The sequence below is a fragment of the Kickxella alabastrina genome, assembly GCF_025024165.1.
Source record: "Kickxella alabastrina strain RSA 675 chromosome Unknown BX661scaffold_109, whole genome shotgun sequence".
NCBI classification, from domain to species: Eukaryota; Fungi; Kickxellomycota; class Kickxellomycetes; order Kickxellales; family Kickxellaceae; genus Kickxella; species Kickxella alabastrina.
Window position 1 is genome coordinate 5,124 of NW_026251580.1, and position 17,014 is coordinate 22,137.

The following is a 17,014-nucleotide window of genomic DNA, read 5'->3' on the forward strand; positions in this document are numbered from 1 at the left end:
TTCGTATTTAATTTTGTTGTATGAAAGGGGAAAACATGAACATGCAGCAATGCGAGTTCTGCCAAGCACTAAGGGTGAGAGAGAGGAATTGATATGGGCTTTTTTATTCTTTTTTATTCTTTATTTATCCTTCCTTTTTTATTTCTTCATTCTCATTGCTTTAATACAAAATGCGCCGGCTACTACAAATTTGCGACGGGGCCGCAGCCCATCTGTTAATATTATTCCTGACACTTGCTTTTTGCAACCGGGTGCACGCCCACAGCGACGCCAGGGACGACTGCATAGTCATTGACCGCTCGGGGACCACGGTCTACGATCTGCGCGCACTCAGGGCCTACCCCCACAGTGGCGGCTACGAGGTCAATGACTTTGAAACAGGGTACAAATTCAATCTCGGAATTTGCAGCGCATTGCCCAAGCACAATAGCAACGAATTGCTGAATTCGGCACGCTGGCAGCGCGGCGACCAGAGTGGCTCGCTAGGGAAAGTCGACAGTAGCAAGCTGCGGCTGCGAGAGAACAGCAGGCTTATTTATGAGTACAAGGGCGGTGACGTTTGTCTGGGACACCCGCAGCTCAATCAATCGGGGCTGATCTTGTTTGTTTGCGATGCGTTTATGGACACAGGCAATTACGGCGGACCGGAACTTGTGTCCGAGGGGAGCCACTGCGCCTTTGTATTTGAGTGGCGCACGCCGCTTGCCTGCCCGCAGCGCCGACCTTTTGCCGACCAAGCCCATGGCAACGAGGAGTCCTCATCCGAGCCCAGTCAACGCTCGGTGATATTTGTTATCGTGTTTGTTGTCGGCAGCGTGTACATTCTCGGCGGCGTGCTGTACAACCGTGTACTGAATTCGTCCAGTGGACTGCGTGGGCTTGAGCAGCTGCCAAACTACAAGTTCTGGCGTGGGATTTTCGTATTTGCCAAGAACTCGGCATACGCAGTCACTGACGGCGTCATGCACCTGGTCAATGCCATTCGCGGTCGTCAAAGAAGCGTTATACGCGTTGACTCTGCCGAACACAGCTTCAGGAACGAGCTCTTTGACTCTGACGACGAGGAAGATGCTCTTCTGATGTTCCGTCCGCGGTGATACAAAACAATTTATTCCATTTTTATCGAGTTTTAATGACACGCAAAATGTAAATTTTTCTATAAAAACAATGGAGAAATTAAAGCATGTGCCGTGCAGCTGCCGAATAAGAAGCCGCGAGGTTTTGGTATTCAAACTGGGACGTGTTTATTGTTCCGTCTTGCTGGCGCATATCCTCGCTGTATGCCACGCTGGGGCAGTAAATAGAGTCTGGCTGAATTACTTTTCCAGACTTGTTGTTGACGTTTGTCCGAGTTTCCGTGTTGTACGCCTGCTGAGCTACCAAGCTGTCCTTGTGAAGTGTGTTCATAAAATTGCGCATTGTTCGCTCGCGCCAGAACAAGTGGCCAATAACTGGCGAGCCGAAAATCAGCCAGATGTAGCCGTTGATCATGACCATGTTTGTCAAGGCGATGGTAATCCGACCCCAGGGAGAGTTTGAACCCTTAATGAGGTTGATGACCATGCTGACAATGAGAATGACTGTAAAAACAATTAGAGTCCAAATTGCCATGTGGAAGCTGTTGAACGCCTGGGCAACCTTGCGCGTACGGAAGTACAGCACCCAAGAAATTAGAATCATAACAATGAAATATACATAGATCCACATTAAATACCCATCGCTGAATGTGCACGCACGCAAGCCATGATCCTCGAGAAGCCATGCACCCCGTGGGCCCTTGATTGACGAAACAACAATGCTGGATACAAGCGATGGCAACCACATCGCAAAGAACGGCCAGAATTTGCGGGAAAAGTCATAAACCTGGCTATTCGTGTGTGCGATTATAGTGCCAGAGATAAACACACGGTATAATAACACCAAGCGCATAAAGATGGCAGAGATAAAGATGGCTAGGCCAAATGTAAACACCGCCCAGGCACCCCAAAGTGTGCAGTATCCGAGGGCACCGTTGTACATGGCCATGCCTTCCATCAGATTGTACGAAATAATAAAAATGATTCCGCCAATGCCAATTGTAACCGTGATACCCACATGCTGTGCTTTTATAGGCGGGAAGCTTCGGAACCAAACTGCATAGCCAAGGGGGAATAGCGATGTTAAAGCCACACCCAACGAAACGTAAAACACGACAGTCTCTGCTGATGTTGGAAGCTCAAATACATCCTGCGCCGTCAGTAGTTTGTCGCCCGCCATTGTTGATGCTATCATATTTGAGGACCAAGGTTGATAGGGGAGATATATGCGAGCTGAAATAAAATAATAGGCAAACGTTAAACAAGCAAAAATACTAGAGAAAAAAGTAGGAGAGAAGCTGTAATTATGCTCACAATAAATAATAAATAATGCAAGGTAATGAGCTGATCAGTTTTCTAGAACTGAATTAGCTCTGACCATGGCAGTCGCCTTTTCATTGTTTTTTTTGTGATCCGTAAGATAATAAGTGGCGTGGATCTGTTGGAATTCGTCAATTTCTTTTTAAATCTGACAACAAATAAAAATGGATGCATCTCAAACATGTATAATCTTTGTCATGCAGATGTGTGGTTTGAGGGCAACTAAAAAATGGATGCTGGAGTTTGTTGCAATTTTCTTTGTGGGGGTAGCTTCATGTTGCCTACAAGCGAAACTCAAAAAATTGACGTTTTCCCTCGTAGTCAATCGGAAATCAGCTTTCTAGGCGTTTCCACTCAAGGTGAAACTTTTCTATTTTGACTTCAACTTTTCATCAGTTTATAATTGCTTGGCCAATCTATAATTTTGGTTTCCAAGAGGAAATTCAGATTGTGTATGTTATTTAAATGGCATTTTGCACCGTCAAATTTAAGTGTATTTAATAATATTATTAATACTAAAGCATTTGTCGCGAATCATTCGTGAACACGGGCGTTAGATTTTGGTAATTAAGCTGGGTAGCGACCATTGCTTCTTTTTGGCTGACACTGCCATTAAATGACTCGCTGTGACCAAATATGGAAATTTCGCGCATATCGTGTTCCAACTGTCCGCGAGCATGCGCACTCATCTCTATACTGCATTTTTGCTGAGCAATGAAACTGTCCTTGTGAAGCGTGTTCATAAAATTGCGCATTGTTCGCTCGCGCCAAAATATGTGTCCGATAACTGGAGGCCCTAAAATCATCCAAATGTAGCCGTTAAGCATGGCCATGTTTGTCAAGGCGATGGCAATCCGACCCCAGGGAGAGTTTGAGCCCTTAGTGAGATTCAGCACCATACTGACAACCAACACAATTGTCGAAACAACTATAGTCCAGATGGCCATGCGAAAGCCGTTGAACGCGTTGGCAATCTTGCGCATGCGGAAATACAGCACCCATGATGCGATAATCATGATGAGGAAGTATACATAAATCCACATTAAATACCCATCGCTGAATGCGCACGCGCGCAGGCCATGATCCTCGAGAAGCCATATGCCCTGTGGGCCCTTGAGCGAAGTGATCACAATGCTTGTGATGAGTGCTGGTGACCACATTACAAAGAAAGGCCAGAATTTGCGGAAGAACCCAACAGTTTTGTTTTCTGTACGTGCTTTTGTGCTGCCCGAGATAAACACGCGATAAAACAGAACTAGGCGCATGTAAATGGCAGACAAAAACACCGCCAGACCAAATGTAAATACAGCCCAGGCACCCCAAAACCTGCATGCTCCAAGTGCACCATTGTACATAGCCATTCCTTGTGCCATATTATAAGTAATGTTAGAAATGATGCCGCCGATACCGATTGTAACTGTGATACCCACATGCTGTGCTTTTATAGGCGGAAAGCTTCTGAGACAAATGGCATAGCCAAGGGGGAATAGCGATGTTAGAGTGATCCCCAGTGATGTATAAAACACAACTGTTTCTGCCGTCGTTGGAAGTTTAAACATGTCCTGCGCTGTCAAAGGCACGTGGCTCCCCATTTTATAATGCAAGTATTAAAGAATATTGTCAGTAAAAATTTTGAGCTAAAAAGAAATTAAGGACCAAAAAAATGTACAAAAAAGTTCTAAAGATTAATAAAAAATATGTTGTGGAAAAGAAGAATAAAGTTCAAGAAGGGCAATGTTGACACAAGAAGCTGTCTTGCTTTTTTGTGATATGGTAATGTATACAATGGAATGGCAAATATATTTCAACTACATTTTATTTTTAGAACCAAATACAAAGGAAGCATACCACGCAAACACGCTGTTTTTGTTCAATGTGCAACGATAATATATATTGCAAAAGTAGGCTGGATTCACTTTAGATAATCGGAAATAAAGTTGTTAGTTTTCAAATAGCAGGGGGGTTTCATCTTTGTGTTTCGAAGACACAATATCGAGGTCATTTGGGTAAAGTCAGAATCTTCCAAGTTTTAATCAATCAAAAAAGTATGCAATCAGTGCAAAGCAGTGTGAAATCTATTTGGCCCTTTATAAATGCACCTGTGAGTAGAAATCTATTCCGTCAGATTGTCAAAAAGACCATGAGTTGCAGGATGTATTTGCTCGTGCATGAAGCAATTGCTTTCCTTTTTACCTTTTTCGATCACCGTCTGATCGAGCCGATTTCCACCTTCGTTTGTTTGATTCTGTATGTCAATTGGCAGATGCATGTTACAAAAGTATAATTAAAAACATGTTATTTATTTTTTCCGAAAACAATTCCTAGCTGCCCGACAGCCATTCCTTATATGCTTTCCTTGGCACATAAATAAACTATAATAAAAATGTATCATCATTTTTTAATTGCCACACGCATAATCAATTAATCCCATTAAGACAACATGCAAAGCCATGTGCCTAAACTGTGATATGCATTGCTGAGAATCCTTAATCATGGGTCGAGTTATATAAATGCATTCATTGCATTTTCTTAGAGTTCAGGAATACTCGCCCATTTCAGACAGATACCCGAACTATTTTTGCAACGCTTGCACGCAATCATTAAACGCAAATACGGAGCAATGAATTATTGAACAAGAATACTACACCATTAAATATTTTATTGATATAATTAGAAATGTTTTCCATGGCGGTATTTTTATTTAAGTGGTTGTGAAATAAAAACAACAAAAGTGGTATACATTATGCAAACCAATTAAAGCATTCGCCGTGTGTCCGTTATAAATACGGGCAATGGATCTTGGAATTCAAACTGGGACTCCTCCATCTTCATTTCATGCTGATTTATGCCATCAGTGAACAAGTTACCCTGGTCATATATTGAATTCGGTTGGTGGTCGTTTTCCAACTTGTCGTGGGCAAATGCCTCCATCTCCACGCTGCGAGTTTGCTGGGCAACCAAGCTATCCTTGTGAAGTGTGTTCATAAAATTGCGCATTGTTCGCTCGCGCCAAAACATGTGTCCGATAACTGGAGGCCCTAAAATCATCCAAATGTAGCCGTTAAGCATGGCCATGTTTGTCAAGGCGATGGCAATCCGACCCCAGGGAGAGTTTGAGCCCTTAGTGAGATTCAGCACCATACTGACAACCAACACAATTGTCGAAACAACTATAGTCCAGATGGCCATGCGAAAGCCGTTGAACGCGTTGGCAATCTTGCGCATGCGGAAATACAGCACCCATGATGCGATAATCATGATGAGGAAGTATACATAAATCCACATTAAATACCCATCGCTGAATGCGCACGCGCGCAGGCCATGATCCTCGAGAAGCCATATGCCCTGTGGGCCCTTGAGCGAAGTGATCACAATGCTTGTGATGAGTGCTGGTGACCACATTACAAAGAAAGGCCAGAATTTGCGGAAAAACCCAACAGTTTTGTTTTCTGTACGTGCTTTTGTGCTGCCCGAGATAAACACGCGATAAAACAGAACTAGGCGCATGTAAATGGCAGACAAAAACACCGCCAGACCAAATGTAAATAAAACCCAGGCACCCCAAAACTTGCATGCTCCAAGTGCACCATTGTACATAGCCATGCCCTGTGCTATGTTGTTCGAAATATTAAAAACAATTCCACCAATAGCAATTGTGATGGTGATACCCACGTGTTGCGCCTTCATAGGCGGGAAGTTTCGGAACCAAACAGCATAGAAAAGAGGGGAAAACGATGCTAGAGTGACTCCCAGTGATGTGTAAAACACAACTGTTTCTGTTGTTGTCGGGAGATTAAATATATCCTGTGCTGTTAATGGCTTGTCGGCCGCCATGATTAAAAAATAAAAAATAAAATTAGAGCGCTTAAAGCCTAAGCTGATAAAAAGTTATGTTAAAAAAAGTAAAACTTGGAGAAAATTAAATACCCAATTCTAAAACAGAAAATGTATTTTTTTTGGGACGGACGCTGCCTTCTTATTACACTCCAAATTTGTCAATAATGTTTTGTATCTAGTGTTGCTATTCTGGACATATTCGTTCTGTTGTATCACATGAAACAGATTGGGCATTCAATTCTCTTTCTTGATTTAACAACAAATAACAGGAAATAAAAAATAACATGAAAACATGAAATAAAATAAAATAAAAAGGACAAAATGACGATGAAATACTACCTCTTGCTGAAATATCAAGGATCAAATTGCATTTGACTGTAGTGCCTTTGTAAACTTTGAATCGCTCACAAACAAATTGGCAAATTGACAAAAAGAAAAAAGGATTCATGCTAGAATTGGACAAAGATTTGCACTGTGCCCTGTGGACAAAAGCGGAAGTTTGCATCCACCACAACGGCCTAACAAAAAATTGGGCTGGGCTAATTAAAAATGTTTAAAGGGGAATTATACAGTTTCAGCCCGAAACGATTACCATTGCAGACTGATCATCTGATTTGATTGACTGGCATGCGCAGCGATGGGGACCTTCAGCCATTAATGCGTCTGTGTTACTCGCATGACGAGGCCACACCATCCTCAAGTAGCCGAGGAGGCGCGGAAATGAGTGTTTTAGATTTTATAAGACAGTGGGATGATTAATGTTTGATTTTCACTTTTAAAAACAATCACGCAGACAACAAGATTTCAAATCGAAAAGACCTTTTATCAATTGACAAATCATTCCATTCACAAGACGAAAAGACAACACACAATCTGAGGCTGTTTTCAATTCACATATCACATTTGGGAAGTTACCAATTGTAAAAAACGCTGTCAATGACCATGCCGCGCAATGCTTTGAGAAACTTTGACATGACTAATTGTAATTGACGTGCTATAGCTGATCACCGAGTAAACTGATCGATTAGTAGATCAGTAACAAAAAAATTTGTGAATTGCAAAAAGAAAAAGTTTTATCGCTGCAATTTTTCTTTATCTTTCGTCGTCTCTGCGGCATTTAAAAAGGTGCCGTTGCTGACCGCTCAGCCTTAAACTTTTCTTTTCTTTCTCATTTGTATTTTTTATCTGGTAGTCAATTTTTTTAGTGTAGTAGTGTTTTTTGATGATTTGTATATAATGTAATATTGCCCTGTACCCTCTCTTTATTAAGCGTGAATATAATAATGTTGTTGTGTGTGGCTATGATGACTTCTGTGGTATAAACATGTATGGCTTTCATAAGCGAACGTGACACTTTGCCGAGATGAGGAAACCTATGTCTGAGACCAACACCACAACAACACTATTCTGTTCTAGCTTTATTTTGAGAGCATGCTTTTTGGCCTGATTGATAGTCTTTTTTGTTTAAATAATTTTGATTTAATAAAATAATTGCAAAATCAGCTTACAAACAACTCAGTTACGAAACCCGATCCGTGTCACCGAGAATCGAGATAAATAAAGAAAAATTGAAAAAGTGTTTTAATCAAGGTTGCAGATACGGATCAGGGCTTAAAGGCTTGCACGTGACGTAATATCGGCTCGGAGCACGGGTGTGTTTTTTATGCTGCCACAGCCCCATTTAAAAAATGAAGGCTTTTGCACGTGCTGTCACCTGCAACGCCATGATGTGTTCCTCTCCATGCTTGCTTTTTAATATGTTTGCTGCCCATTTCAGCTGCAAGGCATGCAGCAACTCTTTTCAACTTTTTACACTTTGAAATTTGAAAATAAAACATTAAAATTACGTAAAAATGTCTGGTTTCTCCGACCTCGTTGGAAATGGCGCCGATTGCGGGCCCGGAAACGGAATGAACGGCCTTGTGAAGCAATTTAATAAGGACCACAGTCTGGAGCAGGTAAGTAGAGGCAGAGCGAAATATGTATTCAAAGACATCCTTTTTGCGCACGAGACTAATACCCCCGAGCTGTTTATTGAATTACTGCGCACTTGAAAACTGTAGGATCGGTTCAGCCCGCAAACACAGCCCTCGTCGTCCAAGCAGGCGTTTAGACAGACATTCCGGCAGAATGTGCCGGTAGCGTCGCCGCAGACGATGGGAAATGAGTTTATGGCGCAAGCCAACAGAACACAGGGTCCTGGGGCTTTCAACTTTGTCGACATGCACCGCGAAATCAACGGCGCGCACACCAAGTCCAGCGTGCCCCAGGCTGACTGGTCGGCGGATTTTGCTCGGCATCAAGCGGCAGGTGTCGGCAGCGGCAGCGGACATGCTGAGCTCGAGCATGTATTTGCTCGCCCTGGCGCTGGGCCGGCACCAATGAATCCTGCGGGTCCAATGCATCACATGCGGCCGATGGCTGGTCAGCAGGCGAATTGGGCAGAGCAGTTCCACCACCCGGCAGTGCAGGCGCAGAGCGCAGTTCAGGCGCCGGCAAACGCGGCCGTCATGCGACCCGACCCGATGGCCATGGCTTTTAACGAGGCACGCATGTACTCGATGATGTCGGGACCCGGCATGATGCTGCAGCGGCCTCCGATGACGGCTTATCAGCAGCAGCAACAGGTAGGTGGAACTGCCCAGCAGCAAATGCCCAAGATTTCTAATGTGTCTGAGCAACTGAGTGAAACAGCAAGCAATGCCGATCTCGCCAAGACCGCAGCTCAAATATTGGACTCTATGAGCCAAAGTGCTAACCCCAAATTTAAACAGTCCGACTTCTTTTCATTTATGCATCAACTGGCCGACGGACAGGCGACCATCAGCGGCAACCAGGTGGTGGCGAACGAAAAGGGCAAACAGGCCGCGTTGCAACAGGATGCTGTGAGCAACGGGCCGACCTGGGCCACCGAGTTTGAGCGCCGCGCGGAGGAGCTTGTCAACCGCGAAGCGGCGGCGCGGGCGAGCGAGCAAACGCCGCAGGATGGCAAGATTTTCTCGGAGGAATTTGCACGCGGACTGGAGCGCAACTGGGCCGAAGAATTTGAGCAGACGCTAGACGGGCCGCTGAACGAATCGTCAGTCAGCGGACACCCGCAGGACGTCGAAGTTGGGCTTGACAAGTCGGGCAGCGACTTTCTGCGTGGCGGGGTGGACAGCGACTGGCTGGAGCAATTCAAGAACAACATCCAGCCACTGCTCAACGACCAGGACCGCGAATGGCTCGACACACAGAAGGAGTGGGAGGCCATGAACGCGATGGAGGCGACGCATCGCGCGGTTGATCCCGAGCTCAATATCTACCGGTTCCAAAACGACAACTACTATGCGGATCTGTCACCAGAGGCGCTGCGCGAGACGATCCAGCATATGCAACAGAGTCCTGAGTCAGCCAGTCTGGGGGACAAGATCCTGGCCCTCGAGAACGCCGTCATGAAGAACCCGAAAGACGCCGGTATGTGGCTGCAGCTGGGCCTTAAACAGCAGGAGAACGAACAGGAGCAGGCAGCAATCGCGGCGCTGCGCAAGGCAATCTCGCTAGATCCCGACTCACTGGGTGCGCACCTTGCGTTGGCCGTGTCATATACCAATGAGGGGTACCAGATGGACGCATACGATGAGCTGCACGAATGGGTGGCACGCCACCCACGCTACAAGTCGCTGGTGCCAGCTTCAGCATCCGATAGCATGGCCAGCAGCGACAGGCGCAAGGACTATGTGCAGGACATTTACATCCAAGCGGCGCGCATGTCGCCCGGCCAGGACTGGGACCCTGATGTGCAGGTGGCTCTGGGCGTGCTGTTCAACATCTCGACCGAGTACGACAAGGCCGCCGACTGCTTCAAGGCCGCGCTATCAAAGCGCCCTGACGACTACATCCTGTGGAACCGCTTGGGCGCGACGCAGGCGCATGTCGGCAGCAACAAGGATGCCACGACCGCGTACTTCCGCGCGCTTGAGCTGAACCCGAGCTTTATCCGCGCGCGTTACAATCTTTCGCTGGCTTCGACCAACATGGGGCAGCACCGCGAGGCTGCTGAAAACTGCCTCATAGCACTGTCCCTGCAGCAGCGCGAGATGAGGTCCCTTGACGAGAAAGGCGGATCTATCTCACAGGCCGCAGGCATGAGCTCGACAATCTGGAACGCGCTGCAGCTGTCGATGTACATGCTTGGCGAGCCCAAGCTTGCCGAGGCCTGCGAGAGCCAGGATTTGAGCGCCTTCCGCGAAAAGTTTGACTTTTGAGCAAGCATTACAACCATTTCTATTTTTCATTTTTAATCGATTTATATCACGTGGATTGGCGCAAAAAAAGATGAAATTTGAAAAAGTACCCGTCCGCTGCCAGGCAAGCTGACCCGTCTTTGCCCCTGGCGGACGCTTGATCCGCTCAAAAATCATTTACATTTTAAACACTATAGTTCAATTCACATATTTTATTTCAACATGGTTGGTGCGCAGCCCTACGACATAGAAGCGTTAAAGATAGAGCCGAAGCCCGTGCTCGACGCCTGCGGCGAGCGGCTGGCCTGCGACCTGTGCGGAAAGAAAACAAAGTTTTTTTGCTACTTCTGTTGCCGGCCAGTGCCGCAGCTGGCGGGAAAGATACCGCAGATCCGGCTCCCGTTTAAAATGGACGTGATCAAGCACGCCAGGGAGCTCGACGGCAAGTCAACTGCAGTGCACGCCAAGATTATCGCGCCCGAAGACATTGAAATAATCACGTACTCGGACACTTGCCTGGACGACGTGGATCCCAGCCGCACGGCGCTCTTGTTCCCAGGCCCGGATGCCCAGGACATCTCCGAGCTGGATGCATCTACCTTTGACAGGGTCATTGTCATTGATGGGACTTGGTCGCAGGCCAAGGGCATGGTGCACAATAGCATCAAGCTGCGCCGCATGCAAAAGGTTACTGTGAAGCCTCGCAGGACACGGTTCTGGCGGTACCAGAACCTCGACGACAGCTTCATGGCCACCATCGAGGCCATCTACTTTTTGTACCGCGACAGCTTTAAAAATGGCGAGTACGACGGTGAGTACGATGCCCTGATGTACTTTTACAAGTACTTTTACGACTTTATTCAGAGTGAATACGCAGCTCTGCCGGAAAGAAAGTTCCATTCGAAGCATCAACAGGGCTACATTGCTTATAAGTCGGTCACGCCCAGTGAGAACCCGCGCCCACTGAAGCGCGACAATCGGGCAAAGGTCAACTATGACTTTGACGACCTCGAGCTGGGCAGTGTGTTCCAGGAGCAAGAGCCAGAATAGAAGCACGCTGCGTGTGCCTCCAAAGAAGCTAGATTTTATAGGGTTCTAATTCAATATATATATATATAAAGTTGAAAGCGAGCGCTCACTGAGTCTGGCCGCTGCCCGCAAGGACCTGCTTGACTGCCCTTGGCAGAATCTGGTGCTCAGCAGCATGGATTCTGTTTTCCAAGTCTTCCAGCGTATCGCCCTCGACACACGGAATCACTTGCGTCATAATGGGCTTGCCCTTATCAACCTCGGGTATGACATAGTGGACCATGACGCCCGTGCTCAACCTCTTGCCCTCCTTAAACTCCTCATACGCCCTGTCAATTGCATGCGCACCATCTAGCTCGCCGGGCAGCGCAGGGTGCAGGTTGATGATCCGGCCCCTGAACATGTCGATGAACGCTGGCGACAGAATGTGCATCCAACCGGCCAGTACAATCAGGTCAGGCGCCTCTGTCCTCTCAATGTGCTGAGCCAGGTCACGGTCAAAGTCTTCGCGCGTCTTCCCCGCGTCCTTGTACTGCTTCAGCGTCTGCACAAAGGTCGGGATCGATGCGTTGGACGCGCGCGTTAGTCCGTAGGCGTTCTTCTTGTTGCTCACTACCAGCGTGATCTTGCCGCAGCCGAGCTCGCCCTTTTGCTCAGCGTCAATGAGTGCTTGCAAATTGGACCCGCTGCCGGAAATGAGCACGACAATCTTCTTGGAGGCCATGGGGGTGAGTTTAAATGTTCCACAATTCGAAAAAAATGAAAATGCCGAAAAAGAAGCAAAAATAAACAACGTGCTCGACGAAAACCAAAAAAGGAGCCTTGCTTGTGATTGAGATGGCGTTTTGATCACGACTCGGCGAGCTGATAACAGGGGAGAGTCGCTCCCGGATTATCATCATCATTATTGAAGATCCACAGTATCATTTAAACTTTTTTGTTTCTCGTATTCTTCTTCGTTTGAATTGCTGTACATTTCTAACTTTATAAAACACATGTCGGCCGCAAAGTTGTTCGTCTCGAATTCGATGCTGAGGAGCAACAGCCTCGGCAGTTTCCTGCGCGGGTACGCGACCAAAGTGGACATCAAGGCGCTCAAGCGGCTGCGCGAGCTCAACCCTGTCTCGATGACCAAGGCCAAAGAGGCGCTCTTGAGTACAGACAACAACATTGACCAGGCCCTGCAATGGCTTGAAGACGACGCCATGAAATCGGGCGCCAAAAAGGCCGAAAAGGTCAAGGATCGCGCGGCCACCGAGGGTGCAATCGCCATCCATGTAAACGACGCGCTGACCGCCGCTTCGATAATCGAGCTCGGGTGCGAGACAGACTTTGTAGCTCGCAACTCGACCTTTGTTGATCTTGCCTCGGCTATTGCGCAGTCCGGGGTGGATTTTGCCAACAGCGGCGTACTGGCAAATGTCGAGATCAGCGAACTGGGCAAGAAGGTGCTGGCTGACCGGACCGTCGCCGATACAGTCACTGAGACCATTGGCCGGCTGGGCGAGAACATTGTGCTGCGCAGGGCTGCTGCCGTCGGATCTGAAGACAATGTTGTTGTCAGTGGGTACGTACACAGCGCGATTGCAGGCACCAACGGTGCGTCAGCCGGAAAGATTGGCGGAATCGTGGTTATCAAGAGCGACAGCCTAAGCAAAGACAACCACCAGGCTACGCTGAGCCAGCTCGCTAGGCGCCTTGCCCAGCAGGTTGTTGGCTACGCCCCGCGGTACACGACCGTCGCTGAGTGGGAGAGCGCCAAGGCTGCGGGCACCGAGAACTCGGAGGATTTGCCAGAAGTATCGGTGCTCGAAGCCCAGCAATTCCTCTTTGGCGGCGGAACCGTTTCCGAAGTGCTTGAGAAGGTCTCCAAGGGCGTCGGCTCACCGGTTGAGGTCACATCTTTTGTGCGCTTCGAGCGCGGTGAGGGAGTCGAGAAGGCTGTGAAGCCTGACTTTGCAGAGGAGGTGCGCCAGCAGCTCGCGTGAATATGCTGGCCCGAGGAGTAATAACTGGGTGGTATTTACTGTGCGCGCGCGTGAGAATGAGAGGCCTAGCCTAGGGATCAGGCGTACAGTTTTTTTTTGAATAACAGATTCTCGATTTGATTGGAAAAAAAACGCCGCCTTTCGTTATGATTTCTCACCCCAGTACAATGGGAAAAGCTGTCTTTTTTTTTGCCACGTAAAAATATTTTGATATCCTCTTCTCGTCTTCGATTTTCCTTGCGTAAACAAAAATTCAGGGGAAAAAGTTGCTGTGCCTTGGAAGGGCCAAAATACAAACAGAGCGGGTTTCTTTTGCTGATTTTTTATTTGCATTCAGCTCTATTTTCTATTACATTTAAATTTCACCCCACCTGTTTGTTGGCTGGCGGGCCATGCACATATAAACCTCGCACAACCTCAATTAAGAATGGACCAGGGCCCCAACCAAGCCTTTATTGGAGAGTCGCTCAGACGCTCAGACGACCACGCTAGCCACACAGTATCTGCTTTAGACAGCCGCCGCCGCAGCAGCAGCAGAATTTCAGTTGACATTGCCGAGAGCAATTCCAGTAAAGACGCAATATTTGAACATTACAGGGAGAGCTACTCCGACTATAGCGGCCATGAGGAAGATGACGACAGCAGTGATTTTGACGAGGGTGTCGGTTTTGTACCAGTCTTTTCTCGGAGGCGCACGGCGTCGATGCAGGCACTGCATGGGCTCGACATCGTCTCTACGCTCGAATCGAGTGGGTCAGAGGATGCCGATAGTCGGGGCTCTGCCAGCGACGGCGACGAAGACGAAGACGACAGTGATAGCAACCGTGATAATGAAGGTGCTGGATATCTGAGCATAGTTCACAGTTCTAGCAGAGGGGTGCATGCGCGTGTTAGTGGAAGTGGCAGCAGCAACAGCAACACCAAATATGACCGGCATAACTGGGATTTTTACAGCACCCTGGGGACACCTAGCAAGCCACACTTTGGCTCTGCGGGTTCAGGTCGCACCAGTGTCGACAGTGGCAGCGGGAGTGGCGCCAGCGAGTACAGAGCCGCACCCAAGCATATGAGCTCAATGGGCACGCTGGCAACAGTGGCGCAGAGCAAAGTCTCTGCTGAGGGCGTATTGTCCGCATCCGACTCCATTACGCTAGCCCCATCGGAGCTGCATGTAGACCACAGATGTGGTTCCGTTAATGGGAGCTCGATGGGCACAAGGCGCAAGCATCGGGCTCGCTTCGGCAATATTATGCCGAGGATAGCCCAGCTTGTGCCCGCCTCGGCGTCGGTGCCCAAGGGAGCATCGGTATTTTGGTTTCGAAAGCATGGGTTCGAGGGGCCCTGGGACCCACTGTTCATTGTTCACTGGGTGGGTGTTGCGTTGTTTGTGCTGTGTTTTGGGGTTGTTCTCGGATTGTACCTGCGGGTGGCCGATGCGAACAACAAAGACGCGGTTGCCAGATGGCGTGTTGTTTTGGTGGCTGAGATGGCGCTAGCTGCAGTCACCATCATCTTGGATGTACTCATAGCACTTCGCGACGTCGAGGCGCCCGAGATCAAGTCGTCGGCGCAGGCAGTCGCTGGTAACAGTGCTCTTGGACGAGGGCGCAACCCTGAGTACATCTACGAGCGAGGTGTCCCCGTCGTGAACTCAATGACCAGTATCTGCCAGGTTTGCAACTTGCTGGCCAACCCAGGCACGCGGCACTGCAAGCTGTGCAATAAGTGCGTCGGCGGCTACGACCACCACTGTCGCTGGATGAACACGTGCATTGGCGACGCCAACTACGGCCTGTTTATGGCATTTGTGGCCGCAGCTCTGCTGTACATCACTGTCATGCTGGCATGCATTGTACGGTGCTTCTGCAATGCCGGACAGGACCAGAGGGGGTTCCAGGAGGTGCTGTGGCGGGCGGTCGGCGCACCCTGGGCCATGTCACCGACATCACCGGTCGCGCAGGCTGCTTCCGTTGTGTTTCTGACGCTGCTTGCACTCTACATGATTCTCGTTCTGGTGGCTTTCATGGGCCTGACGTTCTTGCTTGGGTTCCATATCCGCTTGCGGTGGTATTGCATGCGCACTGTCGACTACTTGGCGCACCCGCACAGCCTGCGCACGGGCACATCCTGGCTGCAGTCAGCCAGGCGGTATCGGACTATCGGTAGCTCGTCGCGGGTACCCGATGGGAGTGGTCACGCTTATCGGAATCGTCGCCTGTACTCTCCATCGACGCATTCGGCGCAGTCAACGTTTGCAGCTGCATCGGTGATGCGGCGGATAGCCTGTCTGCCCGCAGAGGGCGCGTCTCTGATAGTCGGATCGGGCGAATCAGTGGTGTCGCCCGGTTTGCCCTGAGCTTCATATCTAGTTCTAACACTTGCTCCGAATGCACACTTTTTTTTACTAGAACCAAATGTGTATTATTATTTTTTACTCTGGCAGTAGTGCAAGGTGCCAGCAGAAGCCATCATTTGCTTGGCTGTGACCTTTTTATTTTTGCGTGCTAGGCCTATAATTTGACTCTGCACGGCGTTTTAGCCTGGTTTTTGGGTAAAAAAAAAAGTGAAATTGAAACGTAACCGTGCCTTGTTTCCTTTTTTTGTAGTCACTTTTTATTTTACTCATTCATACATAAATATACGCATCTTCATTATTCAAAACATATGCTGCCATCAAAGAACCGGCTGCAGGCCAAGCAAAAGATCCTTAACCCACGCTCGGTCGCACTGTCATCTGAGCCAGTGTTGCATAAAAACAAGGAAGGGGACAAAACCAGCAACAAGCAGCAAGCGGCCAAAGAGCAAACAAGCACAGCGACAACGACAACATCGAAGCTGATAACAGCCGCTCCAGCTCCGTCAGCTGGACAGCAGTGAGCAGCGAACCAGCAGCATCATCAGTTGCATCAGCGGCAGCAACATCCGCCAGCACTACCGCTACCACTGGAGAGCAGTACACATACGTTACTGATGAGAGCGGATACACGTGGCTTTACGACACGATCTACGGGCAGTACTACTACTACGATGCCGCGCAAGGAACGTATATTCCCTATGGACAACCAGTAACCACTGCCGCTGCTGCTACTGGCTCCGAGCAGTCCAATGCGAATGACAACGACAACGGCAATGGCGATGGCAAGGAGGGTAAAGACGGCAAGAGCAATAAGAAGCGGCGAATAGTGCGTATGGCCGGCGGACAAGTATGGGAGGACGCAACGTTGGACAAATGGCCAACCGACGACTACCGGCTATTTGCCGGTGATCTGGGCCCAGAGATGACTAGCGAAATGCTCCAGCAGGTATTTGGCAAGTTCGAAAGCCTTCAGCGCACTCATGTGGTGCGGGACAAAAAGACGGATAAGAGCCGCGGGTACGGGTTTTTGAGCTTTGGCAATGCTGATGATTTCCTCAAAGCGTGGAGGGAGTTTAACGGCAAGTATGTGGGCAGCAGACCGATTACGCTGCGGAAAGCAACTGGAAGGACCGCAATGCTGATATTCGCAAGGTCAAGAGACAGGATAAGCGTGCGTTTTTG

General features: G+C 48.5%; 1 protein-coding gene across 1 annotated transcript; it reads left to right on the top strand.

Annotated features, from left to right (window-relative positions):
• Positions 1–15,130: 15,130 nt before the first annotated feature.
• On the top strand, positions 15,131–15,319 carry BX661DRAFT_148183 (DHHC palmitoyltransferase-domain-containing protein; the record flags this gene model as incomplete). The annotated part of the gene is made up of 1 exon (XM_051533212.1): positions 15,131–15,319. A coding segment is annotated over one exon (189 nt), but the record flags the coding sequence as incomplete, so codon positions are not given.
• Between the last annotated feature and the right edge of the window lie 1,695 nt (positions 15,320–17,014).